Source organism: Mobula birostris, chromosome 5 (assembly GCF_030028105.1).
Source record: "Mobula birostris isolate sMobBir1 chromosome 5, sMobBir1.hap1, whole genome shotgun sequence".
In the NCBI taxonomy this organism is placed as follows: Eukaryota; Metazoa; Chordata; class Chondrichthyes; order Myliobatiformes; family Myliobatidae; genus Mobula; species Mobula birostris.
In genome coordinates this window covers 156,058,881-156,075,695 of record NC_092374.1, presented here as the reverse complement: position 1 = coordinate 156,075,695, position 16,815 = coordinate 156,058,881, and the positions used below count along the sequence as shown (strand labels likewise).

At 38.9% G+C, this 16,815-nt stretch overlaps 1 protein-coding gene across 2 annotated transcripts in view; it reads right to left on the bottom strand.

Moving 5' to 3' along the window:
* Positions 1-663: 663 nt before the first annotated feature.
* LOC140197997 (endothelin receptor type B-like) overlaps positions 664-16,815 on the bottom strand; it is a 39,543-nt gene continuing 23,391 nt past the window's right edge. The window contains exons 5-8 of one of the 2 annotated variants that reach the window (XM_072258756.1): positions 16,111-16,260; positions 11,309-11,442; positions 6,070-6,178; positions 664-2,381 (exon numbers count right to left, since the gene is read on the bottom strand). In XM_072258756.1, the coding sequence (XP_072114857.1) occupies positions 2,229-2,381; positions 6,070-6,178; positions 11,309-11,442; positions 16,111-16,260 (546 nt within the window). In that variant the 3' untranslated portion in view covers positions 664-2,228. Of the gene's footprint in view, positions 2,382-6,069; positions 6,179-11,308; positions 11,443-11,468; positions 14,174-16,110; positions 16,261-16,815 lie in introns of those variants that run through there. The other variant, XM_072258755.1, reaches the window with a different exon arrangement.

Sequence of the window (16,815 nt, the reverse complement as noted above, 5' to 3'; positions counted from 1 at the left end):
AAAGAGAGAGAAAAGAGAGAGGGAAAGTACCAGAAGTTAAAAACAATCAATGTTCATGTCATCAGGTTGGATGGAATATGAGGTGCTTCCCTTCTAACCTGAGAGTGGCCATATTGTCGCAGTAGAGAAGGCCATGGACCAGCATGTTGGAATGGGAATGAGAAGCAGAATTAAAATGATTGGCCACTGGGAAATCCTGCTGGTTAATATCCCACAATGGGTGAGCTGGCTGTGCAGGCATGACCAATGCAAGCAGATAACCCTGACAAGGCCTGAAGACTAATTTCCATTGATAATCAAGGCTTCCTGTTTTGTGTCCAGACTCAACAGCTGGAATTGAAATAAATAATACCCCAGGGAGATACTTGTATCACAGTAAATTTGGAAATAACAGGAAGTATTATCATAATCTTCCATCTGTCTTAGATTTATATTTTTGTTTTATGAATGCTGTCTGGTACTTACAAATTCTGATGATCTTCCTGAATATTTCCAGAATTTTCCATGATGGATTCTATAAATCATTGCCTCTGGATTAACTATTGTCTGTGTAATTGGTTAAGCTACAGTCCAAGGACCCAGTGGTGTTGAGTGACATACGGAAAATAAAAGACGGTGTTTAATTGTTGACTGAACAACTTCAGTGAAGGGAAAGGTACCAACTTCCAGCAAAGAATAAACAGATAAACTGTAATTTATTTTGTAAAACATTCACATTTCAAATGCATTAAATGCATGAGAAAAAAAAAACACACATTGTGCAATAAAATAGGAATTGATTATGAGAAATATACAGAAAAGAATAATAAACATAGCACAAGAAAACAGAATTACTGTCACATTCTTGAACCTCCAGCAATCACTTGCTTTACTACAGACCTGAATTATAACATAATTATAATTATAAAACAGAGATACTTGCTAGAACTCAAACTGTGGTCAGGACAATTTATGTTCTGAACTGTACTGCAGCTAAATAATTGAAGGACACATATAGTATAAACATTATTTACAAGAAATATAGTTGGTAATTAAGTTTTCAGTAATAACATTGGTGTAGTTTGAATTGATTTTTGAAAAATATACATTTAAAATTTTAATAAAAATAATACTGTAAAATTTTGGAGTTAAATGCACATTCTAAAAACAAAAAGAGAATTGTGATCCAATTTGCTGACAATATGACATTTGGAATCAAGCATTATGCAGTTTTATTTTGAGGCTTGATTGTAGTACAGTGGTTACAATGATTGTAAATAAAAAGACACAGTATATTGAATAAATTGTAATGTTGAAAGGCAACTCAATGGAAAATTTCCTTTTTGCTGTTCATAGCAAAATCTAAAACACCTTGTTATACTCACATATACATTTTCTCTGCAAATGCTAAATTTCCAACCCACTTTCAATCAGTTTCTTATTAAATAAGGATAGTCGAAGAGTAGAGTACTCATCCAAGTAAAGCAACTCAATCTATATCCGCTCAAACAAGATGTGGCATTAAAATCATCACTACAGAATGCTGCCATGGATTAAAATATATTCAGTTGAACCAATGAATGTTTTACTTTTGAGAAATGTGAGTTAAAATGTTTATTATTCAATCACTTTCCTAAGATTGCTTTCTTCTCTGAGGCTGATGTACATCACTGAAGATGTAACACCACTTTCTTTATCATGTATAACAGCCAAATAACTAAGATGCAGATAAATTGAAAAGGGTATGGGTCCGGCCCAAGCTCCATTTAAGGAATAAAACATCGCATGCAAAATTATTAAAATGTGGCATAACCTATTTAGTTTATTGCTAGCCACTTCCTCACATGTAATCCTTATTAATTGAAAGCTAGTCATCTCAGGCTCATTAACCAGTAATATATTTTGCAGTGGATACATTTAATAATCAAGGGTTTTTTGATGACCTGAAAGTGCAGAGTCAGACCCTTCAAGTGCCTTAACAATGCTTTCACCAGTCGGTGGGCCTGTCCCAACTTTACTCCTAATTTAGTTACTTCTCATGTTGCAGTGAATGCTTAATCATTGAGAGTGATTATCGAGATGGTACTTCTTTTAAATATGTACCTGGAATGTACATCCATATCTGTCATATTGTTGAGGACGGACTATAATTTACAACATTGACTTTCCTGGTGGTGTGGACAACATTTTCTGTAAGAGTATTAGGAAGAGTCTGTATTCTTCCTTGAGATGGTTGTACAATACATGGATTATGATGAACTATATTTATTACTGGAACGCGAATTGCTGTGGTTCAGTCCGTGATCGAATCCATTTGACTTCCACTTGATGCAGGACTGTTTCTCATCCAAGGGCAATACATACATCATTGTCTTCCTCTGGAACCAGCAGCATAGGCAGGACTGTATGTAACAAAAAAAACATGTTATAACTCTTAATGTGGTAGACACATGAGGAAACGTAGAGAGGAACTAAGGAAACAGGTAGTTATTTATTTTTCTCAGGAATTGCTAAGACCCAGAACATCTGACCATTCAAGTTATCTGAACTGATAGGAAAAATGGCCCAGTGAGTATAGTTCAATTTTCTCTTTTCCCTCCTATTTATTTTAATCTCTCTTCCTACTGCTTTAAGTGTCTCAGACACATGCCATGGAGTTGAGTTGGTAAGGCATGATGATAACAACCTGGCTTTTTCCCAGTTCAATTCCTTGATACATAAAGATGAGATTTCCTTTAAATGATAACCTTTGGATGAATGGTGCATAACGGAAAGATGTTATTCTGTCCACTGTGACGTTATTTGTAAGAAAAACCCAGTTTGCCTTTTGCCCCTTTCTTTTACCTGTGTTGTTGGTACTATGTTATATCCCCAGATACCAAGTTTTTGTTTATTCTATTCAAACCAACATTTATTGGTATAACTAGTTGAGGTAGCTATTGAGTTAGCTGCAAAAATATCGGTTTAACATCCTTGACTTTCAGTGTTGACTATCCCTAACACTAACTGTGATTATCTCTAAAAACACTTGCTGATGTTGCTGAGGTACTATAATTATGCAATCTATTTGCATGTCTTCTAAGAGATGCATTTTATTCACAAATTATTATAATAATTTCTTTATTGTAGGTTACAATTCCAGTCATAACGTATGAATGTTTCATGTAGTTAAGCAATTCAGTAGGGGTTATCTGATGTTCCAGTGCCAGTGTTCCAGAGAATTCCATGCACTTGCAATGTGCAACCAACAATTTGTATGCAAAATAAAGCAGGTTGAATTACTTTAAGTCTATGTATTAATATATTCTTTCATGGGAAGAGGAAAGGGAGGATGGGGACTTTATTAGTAGTAGTAGCCTCTATAGTTGCTTGTACTAGGTATTTGTCAGATGAGTTCAGGCCGCATTAATGGGCATGGAGTTACAAACAGGAGAGACCTGGTAGGGAGTATCCTGAAGAGCACTAGTGAATCCAAGTTGTTTTATGATAATCCAGGAATTTTGCGGTCAACATTACTGATGTGAGTTTTTCATTGCATATTTAGTTCATTGCTGGGATTTGAATCAACAATTTCCTGGATAGGTAGTCAAGGCAATTGAATACTAGCCCAGCACCGTAATTGTTCAGCTGAAATACCCACATACGAACATTGGGAGCTCCATTTGAAGTTTTAATTCTACTGTAGATATAACCAGAACAGTGGTGAAACAGTTTAACAAAGACTCCAATATTAGCATTTAAACAAACAAATGATAGCAGTTTCAATTGGAACTGAAGGCAGACTACAGCCACAGCAAGTGTTAACCGAGCATTCATCTGTTATTAGAGATAGGCACTCAACCAAGTTCAGTATTTTCTTTGCCTATCATCCATACGCATGAGTCTTTCAAACCGTGAATGACCATGCCGGCCTGGCTGAGAACAACTAACTCTTTACGCTTAGAATCGTAAACAAGGACATTCAGTTCTCTTTAGCTTAGTATTGCCCAATATAGTTTACTCAAATCAGACATTACATCATATCTTTAGGGTTTTTTAAGACTTTGAAATAATTGTGGAGTTATGATTTGCTTTATATGATTTTTCAATTTTAACTCCCCTGACATTCTTCTTACAGCAACTGGTGAATCTCTAACAGTTTTGGAGGCTAGATCATGGCAGGTATTTAAAAAGGAGGTTGATAATTTTTTGTAAGATCAAGGAGTTCAGGATTATGGGGAACTATCACTGAAGAGAAGTAACCAAGGACAGATCAGCCAATTCTGAATGAATGCTGAGACAAGCTTAAGAGGCCAATTGTCCACTCCGTCCACTCAAAGCAAGGCCATTTATAGGCTGACTGGTGAGTACAGAGGACAAACGATCTTGCTTTCAGTGGAGGGAGAGGCTGAATGGCCTTGCCTTGAGTGGAAGGAGAGGAAATGAAAGCCAAAATGAGGAAGCAGTGGTGCAAAAGTGATGAGAGCCCTGTAACCCATGGTAGAGGGGAACCACAGTTCAGGAAAGATGTGGACATTTCATAAGCACTGGGGTGAAGAGTCATAAAAGAGACAGAACAGAGACGGAGGAATTGGGAGAATGGAATGCAGTCCTTACTGGAAGCAGGGTAGGAGAAGTAGTCAATAAGCAGGATACTGGAGAAATTTAATGGGTCAGGCAGTATCTATGGAGGGAACTTGACTGAAAGATAGAGGAGAGATAGCCAGTATAAAAAGATGAAGGAAAAGGATTGAGTAAGAGCTGGTGTGTAATAGGTAGATCCAGGTGAGGAGGGTGATAGGCGGATGGAAGTGTGGAAATTGTTTCAGAAGATGGGAATCGATAGATGGCTGAAGATGGTGGGATCTGATAGCAGAGGAAGTGGAGCATGGAATCAACTGAAGGAAGTGTGGAACACAGATTGGATGGGTTAATGGAGTGTTTGGAGGAAGCGGTAAGAAACAGGGCTATAGTCAAGGTGGTTCTGGGAGTCTGTGGATTTCAAATATTATTTTTCAGGACAAAACAGTGAATTCAACAATTTCAGATAATCAACCTCATAAGTTTACAATAGAACTGGCCAGTTCTGTCACGGCAGCAGGGAATGCCTCAAAAGGGTCACAACTTTGTCATAGGGTTTGGAATTTACTACTTTGCCTAGGATCAGAGCTTTGTGCTTTGCTTTTGTCTTCCATGACAAACAGGTCAAAGGGTAGAGGTCAGACTAAGTGGTTCACCTATCCTCTAGATTAGGGACAATCCCCTCAATCATCAGGCTCTTGGACCAGAGTGGATAACATCACTCAACTTCACTCACCCCATGACTGAAATGTTCCCACAACCGATGGAACCACTTTCAAGAACTCTTCGTCTCAATATTTATTGCTAATTTATCTGGTATTTCCTTTTCATCTTTGAACAGTTTTTTTTTGCATATCGATTGATTGTCCATCCTTTTACGTATGGTCTTTCATTGATTTTATTGTGTTTCTTGCATTTACTCTAACTGTCCACATGAAAATGAATCTCAGGTTCTATATGGTGACTTTGATAATACATTTTCTTTGAACTTACAATTCCCCTTTACTTCTATGCTTGAATTGCCTGCCCTCAGAGCCTTGAAAAAGAGGATACCCTTGAGATAGGATATAATAGCCTTATAGAAAAGTAGTAATTTTACAGTTCCCAATGCAATTTTGATGGTGGCCTTTAGTTGCCCTGTCACTTTAACTATCACTGGCACAATTGTTCTTTCCCACCATTCTTGCCAGCTCTAGACTTGTTAGAATCTGCTTGCAATGCAGCAAATCATTGTGCAATTAAACTTAGCCCAAGTTATTTGTTCCTGTTTGTCAGCTGGGATTGGAACCAGTCACTGAGATGAAAATTGACCTATTTTTATTGTTCAGACATATGCACAAATGAAAAGATTATTTCAAAATACATTAGCTAAAATATACCATTAATAGGTCCACACAAATATAATTTTGGTTAGCTTATTATCTGATGGACTTGAAATGATTTAATGCTTTTAAAAGCCATCACTGAATTGCTTGGTGTCAAATAGTAAATGTTTTAGAATGCAGATCTTAAAAAGAATTATGTTGCTACCTGAAAACAGTTCTTGAATCTCTTACTGACAAAGTAGAGTGCAATGGGATTGATGCAGGAGTTGAGGGAAGCCATATTGATACCAATGTAATTCAACACCAGGAGAAAGCTAGAAAAGAATGCAAACTCATTAGAAATGATTATTTGTAGCTTTTGGAATATTTTATCATGCAATAAACTTTTCAAACATTGATAATGATCATAACAAATCATAATTAGTCATAAATTAAAGTTTTAGAATGGTAGGGACCTAGATAACAGTTTATCAGCTCCTTCAAAACTGAGATGAAGAGACATTCCTTCAGCCCAAGAATTGTGAATATGTTGCCACAGAAGGCAGTGGAAGCTAACTCACTGGGTGTATTTAAAGCAGACATTGATAGCTTCTTGATTGGTAAAGAAATTAAGGATCAAGGTGAGAATGCAAGAGAATGAGGGGGGGGCAGACTTGATGGGCTGATTGACCTAATTCTACCTGGATACGTTATGGACTTACGTGGTCACAATTGTTTTGCTCCTGCCCCCCTTCCATTATATCACAGAATGCTCAGTGATAAACGAAACCACACCTTCCCACCAGGAGAAGTGACATGAAGTTTCTAAGTAATTCTTCATGCTGCTGTGTTGTTGATACTAAGTGGCACTGTCAATAAAACTTCTGCCTCACTGTTCCAGGGCCTCGGGCTTGATTATGACTTCCCGTGTTGTCTGTGTAGAGTAGGCACAATCTCCCTGTGATAGTGTGTGTTTCCCCTTAATGTTTTCGTTTCCTCCCACATCCCAAACTTATGAGGGTTAGTTTTTCACTGTAAACCACCCTTAGTGTTACTCTCAGATGGTATCTGGAGGTGTCAGGAGAGGAGTTGGTGGGAATACAAGGAGAATATTTTATAGAGAAATTGGTAGGTAATGAGATTGATGGGATTGTTCTGTGAGCTGGTATTGACCTGATAAACTTGAAATTCATTGCCACAAATGACTGTGGAAGCCAAATCATCAGATATATTTAAAGAGATGTTGATAGACTTTCTGTTACTAAGGGTATCAAAAGCTATGGGGGAATGCAGGAGAATGGGGTCAAGAAGGATAATACCATAAATTATCTATGATCAAATAGTGGAGCAGACTCGATGGGCCAAATGTTATAATGCCGCTCCTATGGCTTATGGTCTAAAAGAACTCTTTCAATGTCAGATTGAAAAGTCTAAAATTTTGCTTTATTAACACTCTAACAATGTATGCAAGACTATAAGATCATAAAACAAAGGAGCAGAATTAGGCCATTTAGCTTATCGAGTGTGCTCCACCTTTCAATCACGGCTGATCAGTTTACCCCTCCTCAGCCTCATTCCCTGGCCTTTCCTCCGTGACCTTTGATGTCATGTCCAAACAAGAACCTATCAATCTCCGCCTTAAATATGCCCAACAACCTGGCCTCCACAGCTGCCTGTGGTGACAAATTCACTACCTTATGGCTAAAGAAATTTCTCCACATCTGTTTTAAATGGAGGCCCCTCTATCCTGAGGCAGTACCCTTTTGTCCTAGACTCCCCACCATGGGAAACATCCTTTCCATACCTACTCTGTCTAGGCCTTAGAACATTCAAAAGGTTTCAATGAGATTCCCCTTCATCCTTCTAAATTCCAGCAATCAAACATCTCTCGTATGATAACCCTCTCATTCTCGGAATTGTCCTTGTGAAGATCCTCTGAAACCTCTCCAATGCCAGCACATCTTTTCTTAGATGAGGAGCCCAAAACTGTTCACAATACTCAAAGAGAGGCCTTACTAGTGCCTTATAAAACCTCAACAGCAAATCCCTGCTCTTTTATTCTAGACCTCTTAAAATAAATGTTAATATTTCATTTGCTTTCCTCTCCAATGACTCAACCTGAAAGTTAACCTTTAGGTTCTGCACAAGGACTCTCAAGTCCCTTTGCATCTCAGATTTTTGGATTTTCTACCCATTTAGAAAATAGCCTGCACATTTATTTCTTCTACCAAAGTGCAAGACCATGCATTTTCCAACATTGTATTTCATTTGCCAATTTCTTGCCCATTCTCCTAATCTTTCTAAGTCCTTCTGCAACCTACCTGTTTCCTCAACACTACCTGCCTCTCCACCAATCTTTGTATCATCTGCAAACTTGGCAACAAAACCATCTATTCCACCATTTAAATTATTGATATACAGCATAAAAAGAAATTATTCAAACACCGACCCCTGCAGAACACCACTAGTCACTGGCAGCCAACCAGAAGAGGATCCACTCGCTGACTCCTACCAATCAGCCAATGCTTTGACCATGGCAGTAACTTTACTGTAATATCATGGGCTCTTAACTTGGTAAGCAGCCTCATGTCACCTTGTCAAAGTCCTTCTGAAAGTCCAAATATGCAACATACACTGTATCCCCTTTAACCTACTTGTAATCTCAAAGAATTCCAGTAAGTTTGTCAAGCAAAATTTTCCCTTAAGGAAACCATGCTGACTTTGTACCATCTTGTCCTGTGTCACCAAGTACTCCATAACCACATCCTTAATAAATGACTCCAACATCTTCCCAATCACTGAAGTCAGGCTAAATGGTCTATAGTTTCCTTTCTGCTGCCTTCCTCCTTTCTTAAAGAGCAGAGTGACATTTGCAATTTTCCAGTCTTCTAGAACCATGCCAGAGCCAACAATTTTTGAAAAGTCATTACCATTGCCTCCACAATCTCTACCGCTACCTTTTTCAGAACCCTTGGGGGCAGTTCATTAGTGACTTATGTACCCTTAGGTCTTTCAGCTTTTTGAGCACCTTCTCCCTTGTAATAGAAACTGCACTCACTTCTCTTCCCTCATATCCTTCAACATCCAGCATACTGATAGTGTCTTCCATAGTGAAGACTGATGGAAAATACTCACTTAGTTCATCTGTCATCTCCTTATTCCCCATTATTATTTCTCCGGTCTCCTTTTCTGGCAGTCCTATGTTCATTCACATCCCTCTTTTACTTGAAAAAGGTTTTATTACCTACTTTGACATTGTTTGCTAACTTGCTTCATATTTCATCTTTTCCCTCCTAGTGATTGTTTTAGCTGGTCTCTGCAGGGTTTTAAAAGCTTCCCAATCCTCTATATTCCCACTAATTTTTGCTTTGTTGTTGACGCACTATCAATTACTCCAAAAGACTGGAAGTAGAGTAAATACTGAAAGGCTTTTATTAACAGTAAAATGGATCCACGTCCATACTGTATGTCTGTCCTGGACTGTGGGAGGAGCAGTGACACAATCGCCTTTATTCAGGGGTCTGTGGGAGGAGCCACAGGAGCAGTCAGCAGAGGGGCGTGTCCAGGCATGTCCAGACAGATAGTTACAACCTATATACATGGTTTACCACAGTTGTATGCCCTCTCTTTTGCTTTTACCTTAGCTGTGACTTCCCTTGTCAGCCATGGTTGTACTATTTTGCCATTTGAGTATTTTTTTGATTTTGGAATACATATATCCTGCACCTTCTTCAGTTTTCCCAGAAACTTCCACCATTGCTGCTCTGCTGTCATCCCTGGCAGAATCTCCTTCCAATTTACTTTGGCCAACTCTTCTCTCATACCAAAGTAATTTCCTTTACTCCACTGAAATACTGCTATGTCAGTCTTTACTTTCTCCCTATCAAATTTCAACTCAATCATATTGTGATCACTGCTTCCTCAGCATTCTTTTATCTTAAGCTCCCTAATCGACTCCAGTTCATTACATAATATTTAATCCAGTATTGCTGTTCCCCAAGTTGGGTCAATGACAAACTGCTCTAAAAAGCCATCTCGTAGGCATTCAACAAGCTCACTCTCTTCAGATCCATTACCAATCTGATTTTCCCAATTGACCAGGATGTTAAAATCTCCCATGACTATCATAACATTGCCCTTTTGACATGCCTTTTCTATTTCCCTTTGTAATCTATGGTCCACATCCCATCTACTGTTGAGAGGCCTGTGTATAACTGCCATTAGGGTCCTTTAATCCTTGCAGTTTCTTAACTCATCCCACAAGGATTCGACATTTCCATTTCTGCAGTAGGTCACACCTTTCTACTGATTTGATGTCATTCTTTACCAGCAAAGCCATGCCAACCCTTCTGCCTACCTTCCTATCCCTCTGATACGCGTAACCTTGGACATTCAGCTCCCAACTACAACCATCCTTCAGCCATGATTCAGTGATGGCCACAATATCATACCTGGCGATCTGTAATAGTGCACCTTAATCATGCACCTTATTTCTTATACTCTGCATTAAGATATAACACTTTGAGTACTGTATTTGCTACCCTTTCTGATTCTGCATCCCAAATGCACTGGTACTCACCCTACTAGCTGCAATTTTGTCCTATCACCTGCCTGTCCTTCCTGACAATCTGACTGCATGCTATCTTTGCTTTTTTATCATCCGTCCCTTCTCTACCCTGAGTCCCTTCTCTCCAGTTCCCAGCCCCTGCCAAATTAATTTAAACCCTCCCCAACAGCTCTAACAAACCTGCCTGTGAGAATATTGGTTCCCCGCCCCCCCCTTGGTTTCAGGTGCAACTCTTCACTTTTGTACTCTCCCCCGGAAGAGATTCCAGTGATCCAAGAACCTGAAGCCCTGCCCCCTGCATTAGCTTCTTAGCCACGTACTGTTCTGCCAAAACGTCCTGCTTCTATGCTATTTATGCTAATTAATCCCAATTTAATCCTAATTTGCCTTCAGAATCTGTTTCTTTGATAAATGTTATGCACTCTGCTCTCTTTTGGTAACCTGGCAACTTTGATTAATAACACAAATAAAATACTGGAGGAACTCAGCAGGTCAGACAGCATCTATAGAAATAAATAAGCAGATAATACTTTGGACTGAGATCCTTCTTCAGGACTGAAAAGGAAGGGTAAAGATACTGGAATAAAATGGTAGGGGGGAGGGAAATGAGGCTGGAGAGGTTATAGGTGAAGCCAGGTGGGTGGGAAAGGCAAAGGGCTGGAGAGGAAGGAATCTGATAGAGAGGAGAGTGGACCACAGGAAAAAGAGAAGGAAGGAGGGAGCCAGGGGCAAGTGATAGGAAAGTGGGAAGAGGTAAAAGGCCAGAGTAGGGAATAGAAGATGGGGGATGGGGAGGCGGGGCGAGAATTCTTTTTAACTGGAAGGAGAAATCGATATTCATGCTGTTGAGTGTAGGTTACCCAGAAGGAATGTAAGGTGTTGCCCTGTTCAACCTTACCTCAAGAGTTCACATCTGTTGGGATCATTTTCATTGTAGAAAAATTTCATTAAAATTCTGCTAAGGTGTAGCGGAAGCCAACAGAGGGCAAAAACAAGCACGAGGCAGAACACAGTCTTTGCTACTTCCCGCCGCTGCAAGTGAATGATTAGAACATTATTCAATGACTATTGAAGGACAGACAAGATAAGTCTTCGACTTCCAATTTTTTTTTGAAGTTTTAGATTTGATCAGAAAGTCTTTCCTTTTTTTTTGATCGTATCCTCAGAATGGACTGCCCAGTCCCTTTTTTTCCCCTTTTCTCATATGGTGTAGTGGGGTTTTTTTTCTTCTTCATTTAAAAATTTAAAGTTTTTTTTTCTCTTTCCATGAATTGATAAGGGAAGAATTAGATGTCTTCTTTTTTATTATATACTACATATTAGCTTAATACTATGTATGATTTTGATAACGTCTATTTCATTTTCTGTTTGCATTGTTATTGATATATATATTTGAGATAATTCTCCTCTTGTTTGTATATATGCTCTTTTTAAATCAATAAAAAGATTAATAAAGAAAGAAAAGATAATTCTTCGAAGACACTTTGATGGTAATGGGCATTAGCAGATTTGACTCTTAAAGGAATGTTGTTGAATAAACTATTTTCACAGAGTGGACAAATTGGTGACTGTTGCAGTTCAGTGTTTAAGGATGACATTGCAGTCCAACCACACGGATTCAAACTTAATCTCAGGCCTCTCTGTGCCAAGTCTGCACAATATCCCTGTGATTATCAGGGTTTCCCCCAAATGCTATGGTTATGTCTGACCTCCAAATGTTTGTAAGTCAGTAAGTCAAATGGCCACTGTAGAATTACCATCAGTGTAGGAGGGTGGCAGAATCCATGTGAATATGGGGTGGATCAGTTACAGAGAAATGAATGGGGGAATACGATTGCCTTATAAATTGCCATAGACTCAATAGGTTGAATCCTTTCTTCTTTGTCATGAGAAAATCTAATATTTAGATTTTAGTGGAAAATGATTCAGAACGGAGTAAACACTGCAGTTTACGTTTTAATTGAGGGTATTAATGGACCATTTGAGTATATTTCATCCTAAAGGTTGTGACGAGAATACACATAGATTAAGATGTTAGCCGTCCTGTGCTGGCACCAGTGGGATCAGCAGTTGGTCTGCCACCTATCTTCAGGAGAGAGAGAGAGAGATAAGGAAAACAATGGAGCAGCATTTGGAGATGTTAATGAAGGGACGGAAGAGTCTAACGGAAGGAGAGCTGTCAAGATCGGCTCACCCTTTGAACCCTGAACTGTTTGAAGTGATGGATAGGCGATACCCCAGCAGGGGGATAAAAAGGGACAGGTTCGCTAAGGCAGGACACACATGACACCCAAGGTAACGAGACCCTGGAAGCGGTGCATCTCTCACAAGTCGGTGGGAAGTTTTGGAAGGCCGGTTGCGGGACCAGGCCATAGACGCACAGGGTGGAAAGGCACGATCAGTGGGAACCTGGTGTGTGTCCACCCTTGCCTGGGTGCCGGGTTCACCGCAGAGAAACGATCGTATCTGGAAACGGAGGGGGTCACAGTCGGTGACTTCAGATGACATCACAAAGGGCTCGCCCGAAAGCTGACTGCGAAGGTCTGTGTGTGGAAGCCGTTTGAATATTCACTTGTTCTGCTCTCTCTCCTTCCCCCCACTGTCTGTGAACTGAACTGAACTAAATTGAACTGAACTTTGCGTCACCTTGAAACTGGTCATTTACCCCTAGACAACGATAGAGCTTGATTGATCCTGTTATCTTAATTCTGTGTACATGTATGTTTATCATTGCTGAAATGTTGCATTCATTATCCTTTTGATTAGAGTACTGTGTTGCTTGTTTCTTTAATAAAACTTACTTAGTTCTAGTAATCCAGACTCCAACTGAGTGATCCATTTCTGCTGGTTTGGCAACCCAGTTATGGGGTACGTAACAAGGTGTAAATACAAGCTTTGAAAAAAACAGAATTGAATAGAATTTGGAAATTTATGTTAATGGATCATGAATGGAAATAGGCTCCAGAGTTGTGCAAACCATTATCAGATGTGAGGTACCCAGTTACTGGAAGGCAATTACTTTGAAAATAGCGCAATGGAAATTTACTAGAACGCATCTCAGGATCGTTTCGAATAGGCAGTAATATGAAGGCTAGTAATGGAGTCATGAAAGAGGGCATGAGGAAAAAAAATCAGAGCTTAACATACAGTAGATAACAGCAACCGAAGAGGTGGTCATGTGACAATTCATGTCCTTCTGTACTTTGAGAATGTGTGAGATCAGATATGATACATAGAGGTTTGTGATGCATTGAACAGTCTGCTTCATTCTGTCTAAACAGCCGGCATATTGTTGAGAGATAATCAACTAAAGCAAAAAACAGAGATTAAATTGGCAAATTTCATCTAATCTTGACTGGAGTGGAACATTTCTTGGCAAAGCATTCATGTGTTCATCAACATTTTTCCTAACTGGGGTGTTCAGTTTTATGCTGACAGGATCAGAATTATATTCTTTAAAATTTTTATTAAATGGATTGTGTGTTCTCCTTTGAACTGCAAAGCAATATTGGGGTACAAGACTAATGTTCAAAATGGAGATCAGGACAATACAATTGGATTCAAGTTTGTACATGAACATATTACCACTTACATTTTGAAGTACAGACCTGTGATCCTGAGTATTAGATAGCCAGTATAGCCTTATTGTCTGAGGAAACAGTTTCACTCTAACAATTACTTCCACTGTTTTGCCTGACGCTGGCCTCCTAGGCCTGAGTTGACGTAGTAGTAGTAGTTTTGAATAAAAGGAGCTGATTTGTGCCTGATTAAATGACAGTGTTAATCAACCACAAGCTTGAGCAACTCACACAAAATGTGGGGGGATCTCAGCAAGACAAGCAGCATTATGGAAGGGAACATAAAGAGTAGACATTTCAAGCTGAGACCCTTCATCAGGAATTATTTTACATTCTTATAAAGTTTTATTTTTCTTGCAGAAGTCTTCAATGTCTTAAAATTTTTAATTCTCCAAATAATGTGGATATTACTGTTTTTCTCGAAGTTGCATACTTTATCTTTTAGCTTTGAGTTCTACAGCTTTATCTACCCTCATTTGGTACAGGCTAACTGGATAGAGCTTTAGGTAATTTAGAACCATTGGCATGCATTTGATCAAGTGCATTGTTTGTTTCCCTAATCCCATAATCTAACTTTTGTGGATCCAAAATGCTCACTGCACTGGCCCAGGTGGCTGTAGGACAGCTACTAGATATTCTGCAGAAACTGGAAATCCTGAGCAATACACACAAATATGGTGGAGAACTACACTGGGTCAGCCAGCATCCATGAAGGGAAATAAACAGTTGCTATTTTGAACCAAGCCCCTTTATCAGGACCGGAAGAGATGGGGGCAGAAGCCAGTCCCGATGAAGGGTCTTGGCCTGAAACAACAACTGTTTATTTCCCTCCATTGATGCTGCCTGACTTGCTGAGCTCCTCCAGCATTTTGTGTTTATGACTCAAGAGCTAGACAATGAGGTACAGAATGCTAGTGAGACCTTGGGTAATACAAAGGACTCTGGTAGATGGACAGAACAAGCCATGCCCAGAAAATTGTTTTAATAACTGAAAATGCTCATTGTCCACCAGGGCAATTATCAAGGTTTCTCATCTTAGTAGCCATTAACAATGATATAAATGAGTAAAGTTTTATAATATTATAGAAGTTAATGAAAGCATTGAACAAAGCATATAAGTTACACAAAAATTTCCTCTTTGTAAGCCACAGCTTTGTAGTCCACAATCAAATGCATTTTGCACTGGGTCCAAGCACAGGGGACTCAGTGGCTGACGTTCAAAGCTCAAGGTATATTTATTATCAGATTACGTCTATGTCACATATACTCTCCTGAGATTCTTCTTCTTGCAGGCATTCACAGTAGAAAAAAGACATACAAAAGAATCAATGAAAAAGATTGCACACTGACAAACAATCAATGTGCAAAAGAAGACAAACTGCAAGTACATACATACATATATACAGAAATAAATAAATATACACATAATACATACATACGAAGTGGATGGTGGTAGTGCAGAGAATCGATGGTGCGGGTGGAGAGTGTGGATGATGGTGGAGGGGGTGGTTGGTGTTCGAGGAGAGAGTGGATGTTTAGAGGGAATTGGTGGCATTGGGGGTTTGGTGGGAAGCAGAATTGTGGAGAGTGAGCTAATAAAAGGGAATGGAAAACAGTGGTGGAACACAAATAGAGTTAATGGAACAAAAATGTGCTGCTGATCAGTTTAGATGTCTAAAATGGACATAATTTGTTCTAATTGTGTTCTTTCTCGTAAAATAGTGTTTAATTTATGCTTTTCTCCTGAATGCTGATTATATGATGTTAAGTGCCTGTGATCCTTGCAATTTTCATTGCACCTGTGCACACATGTACACGTACTTGTAACTAACAAGAAACTTGACTTTGATTTGACTTTATTTGCATTCTGGTTAATCTTCTGAAATTGCAGGCAGCATCTTCTCAAAACTTTAAGGTGAGGCTTGGAAGGTGGTAACATTTTTAAGAAATTTCAAGGCCTGTATTTATTGCTCTGAAGTCTTCCATGAGTCGTACCATGTGTATTTAATGGAGGAAAAAACATATTAATATCAATATTTAGTACTAGCCACTGACCTTACTTAAATTATGAAATACCGTAAACAGAAATTGCAAAACTACAATTTTAAAGTAAGTTGCGTACCTGCTTCAGGTGGTCAGTCAGAGCGATCTGCATCCCAGTTTTCTTCTGCAACAACTCAGAGGTCATTAAAGAGTAAAACAGTGCTGTGCATGCTAGAGGCATACAGAAATAAAAGGCAAACAACCACCAGTCTTTTGCCACTTTGTAGAACTGTAAGTGGAAATATGAAAAATGCACATAATTAGGCTGGTTATGGATGTTGAAGGTGTCACACCTTCATTCCTATCTACATAAGATGCAAACAGCTTCAATTCTTTATATTTGGTGTCTAAGTTTATCACCTGGAAAGTTCTCTCCCATTCTGTTCTTCATCTCATAAATTTCTTTAAAAAGATAGTAATGGGTTTAAAGAGAAAAAGAACAAAAGCAGAATTCTTTTCTGGTAGAATTGTGCTGAAGAGTTATTTGAATTCCTTGGGACACTATGGAACTGGTGAGATTATGAGTTCCTTGACTGAGAATTCATGATGATGTTCTGTCTCTGTATCCATGGCTTTGCTGGAAATAGACAGGATTCTTCATTGGTACAGCAAATTTGTGACATTAGAGCAAAATCAATTCCCCACCAGCTGCATATCCTTGTTCTATGTGTTCAGTGACTAAAAAATAATTACTGTGTTCACTTTTTGGCACCCAAGTATCAAAAGAGGGGTGGAGCTTAGGAGATGATGGAGCCTCACGGCGACTCCTTTGCTTGAATCTTCG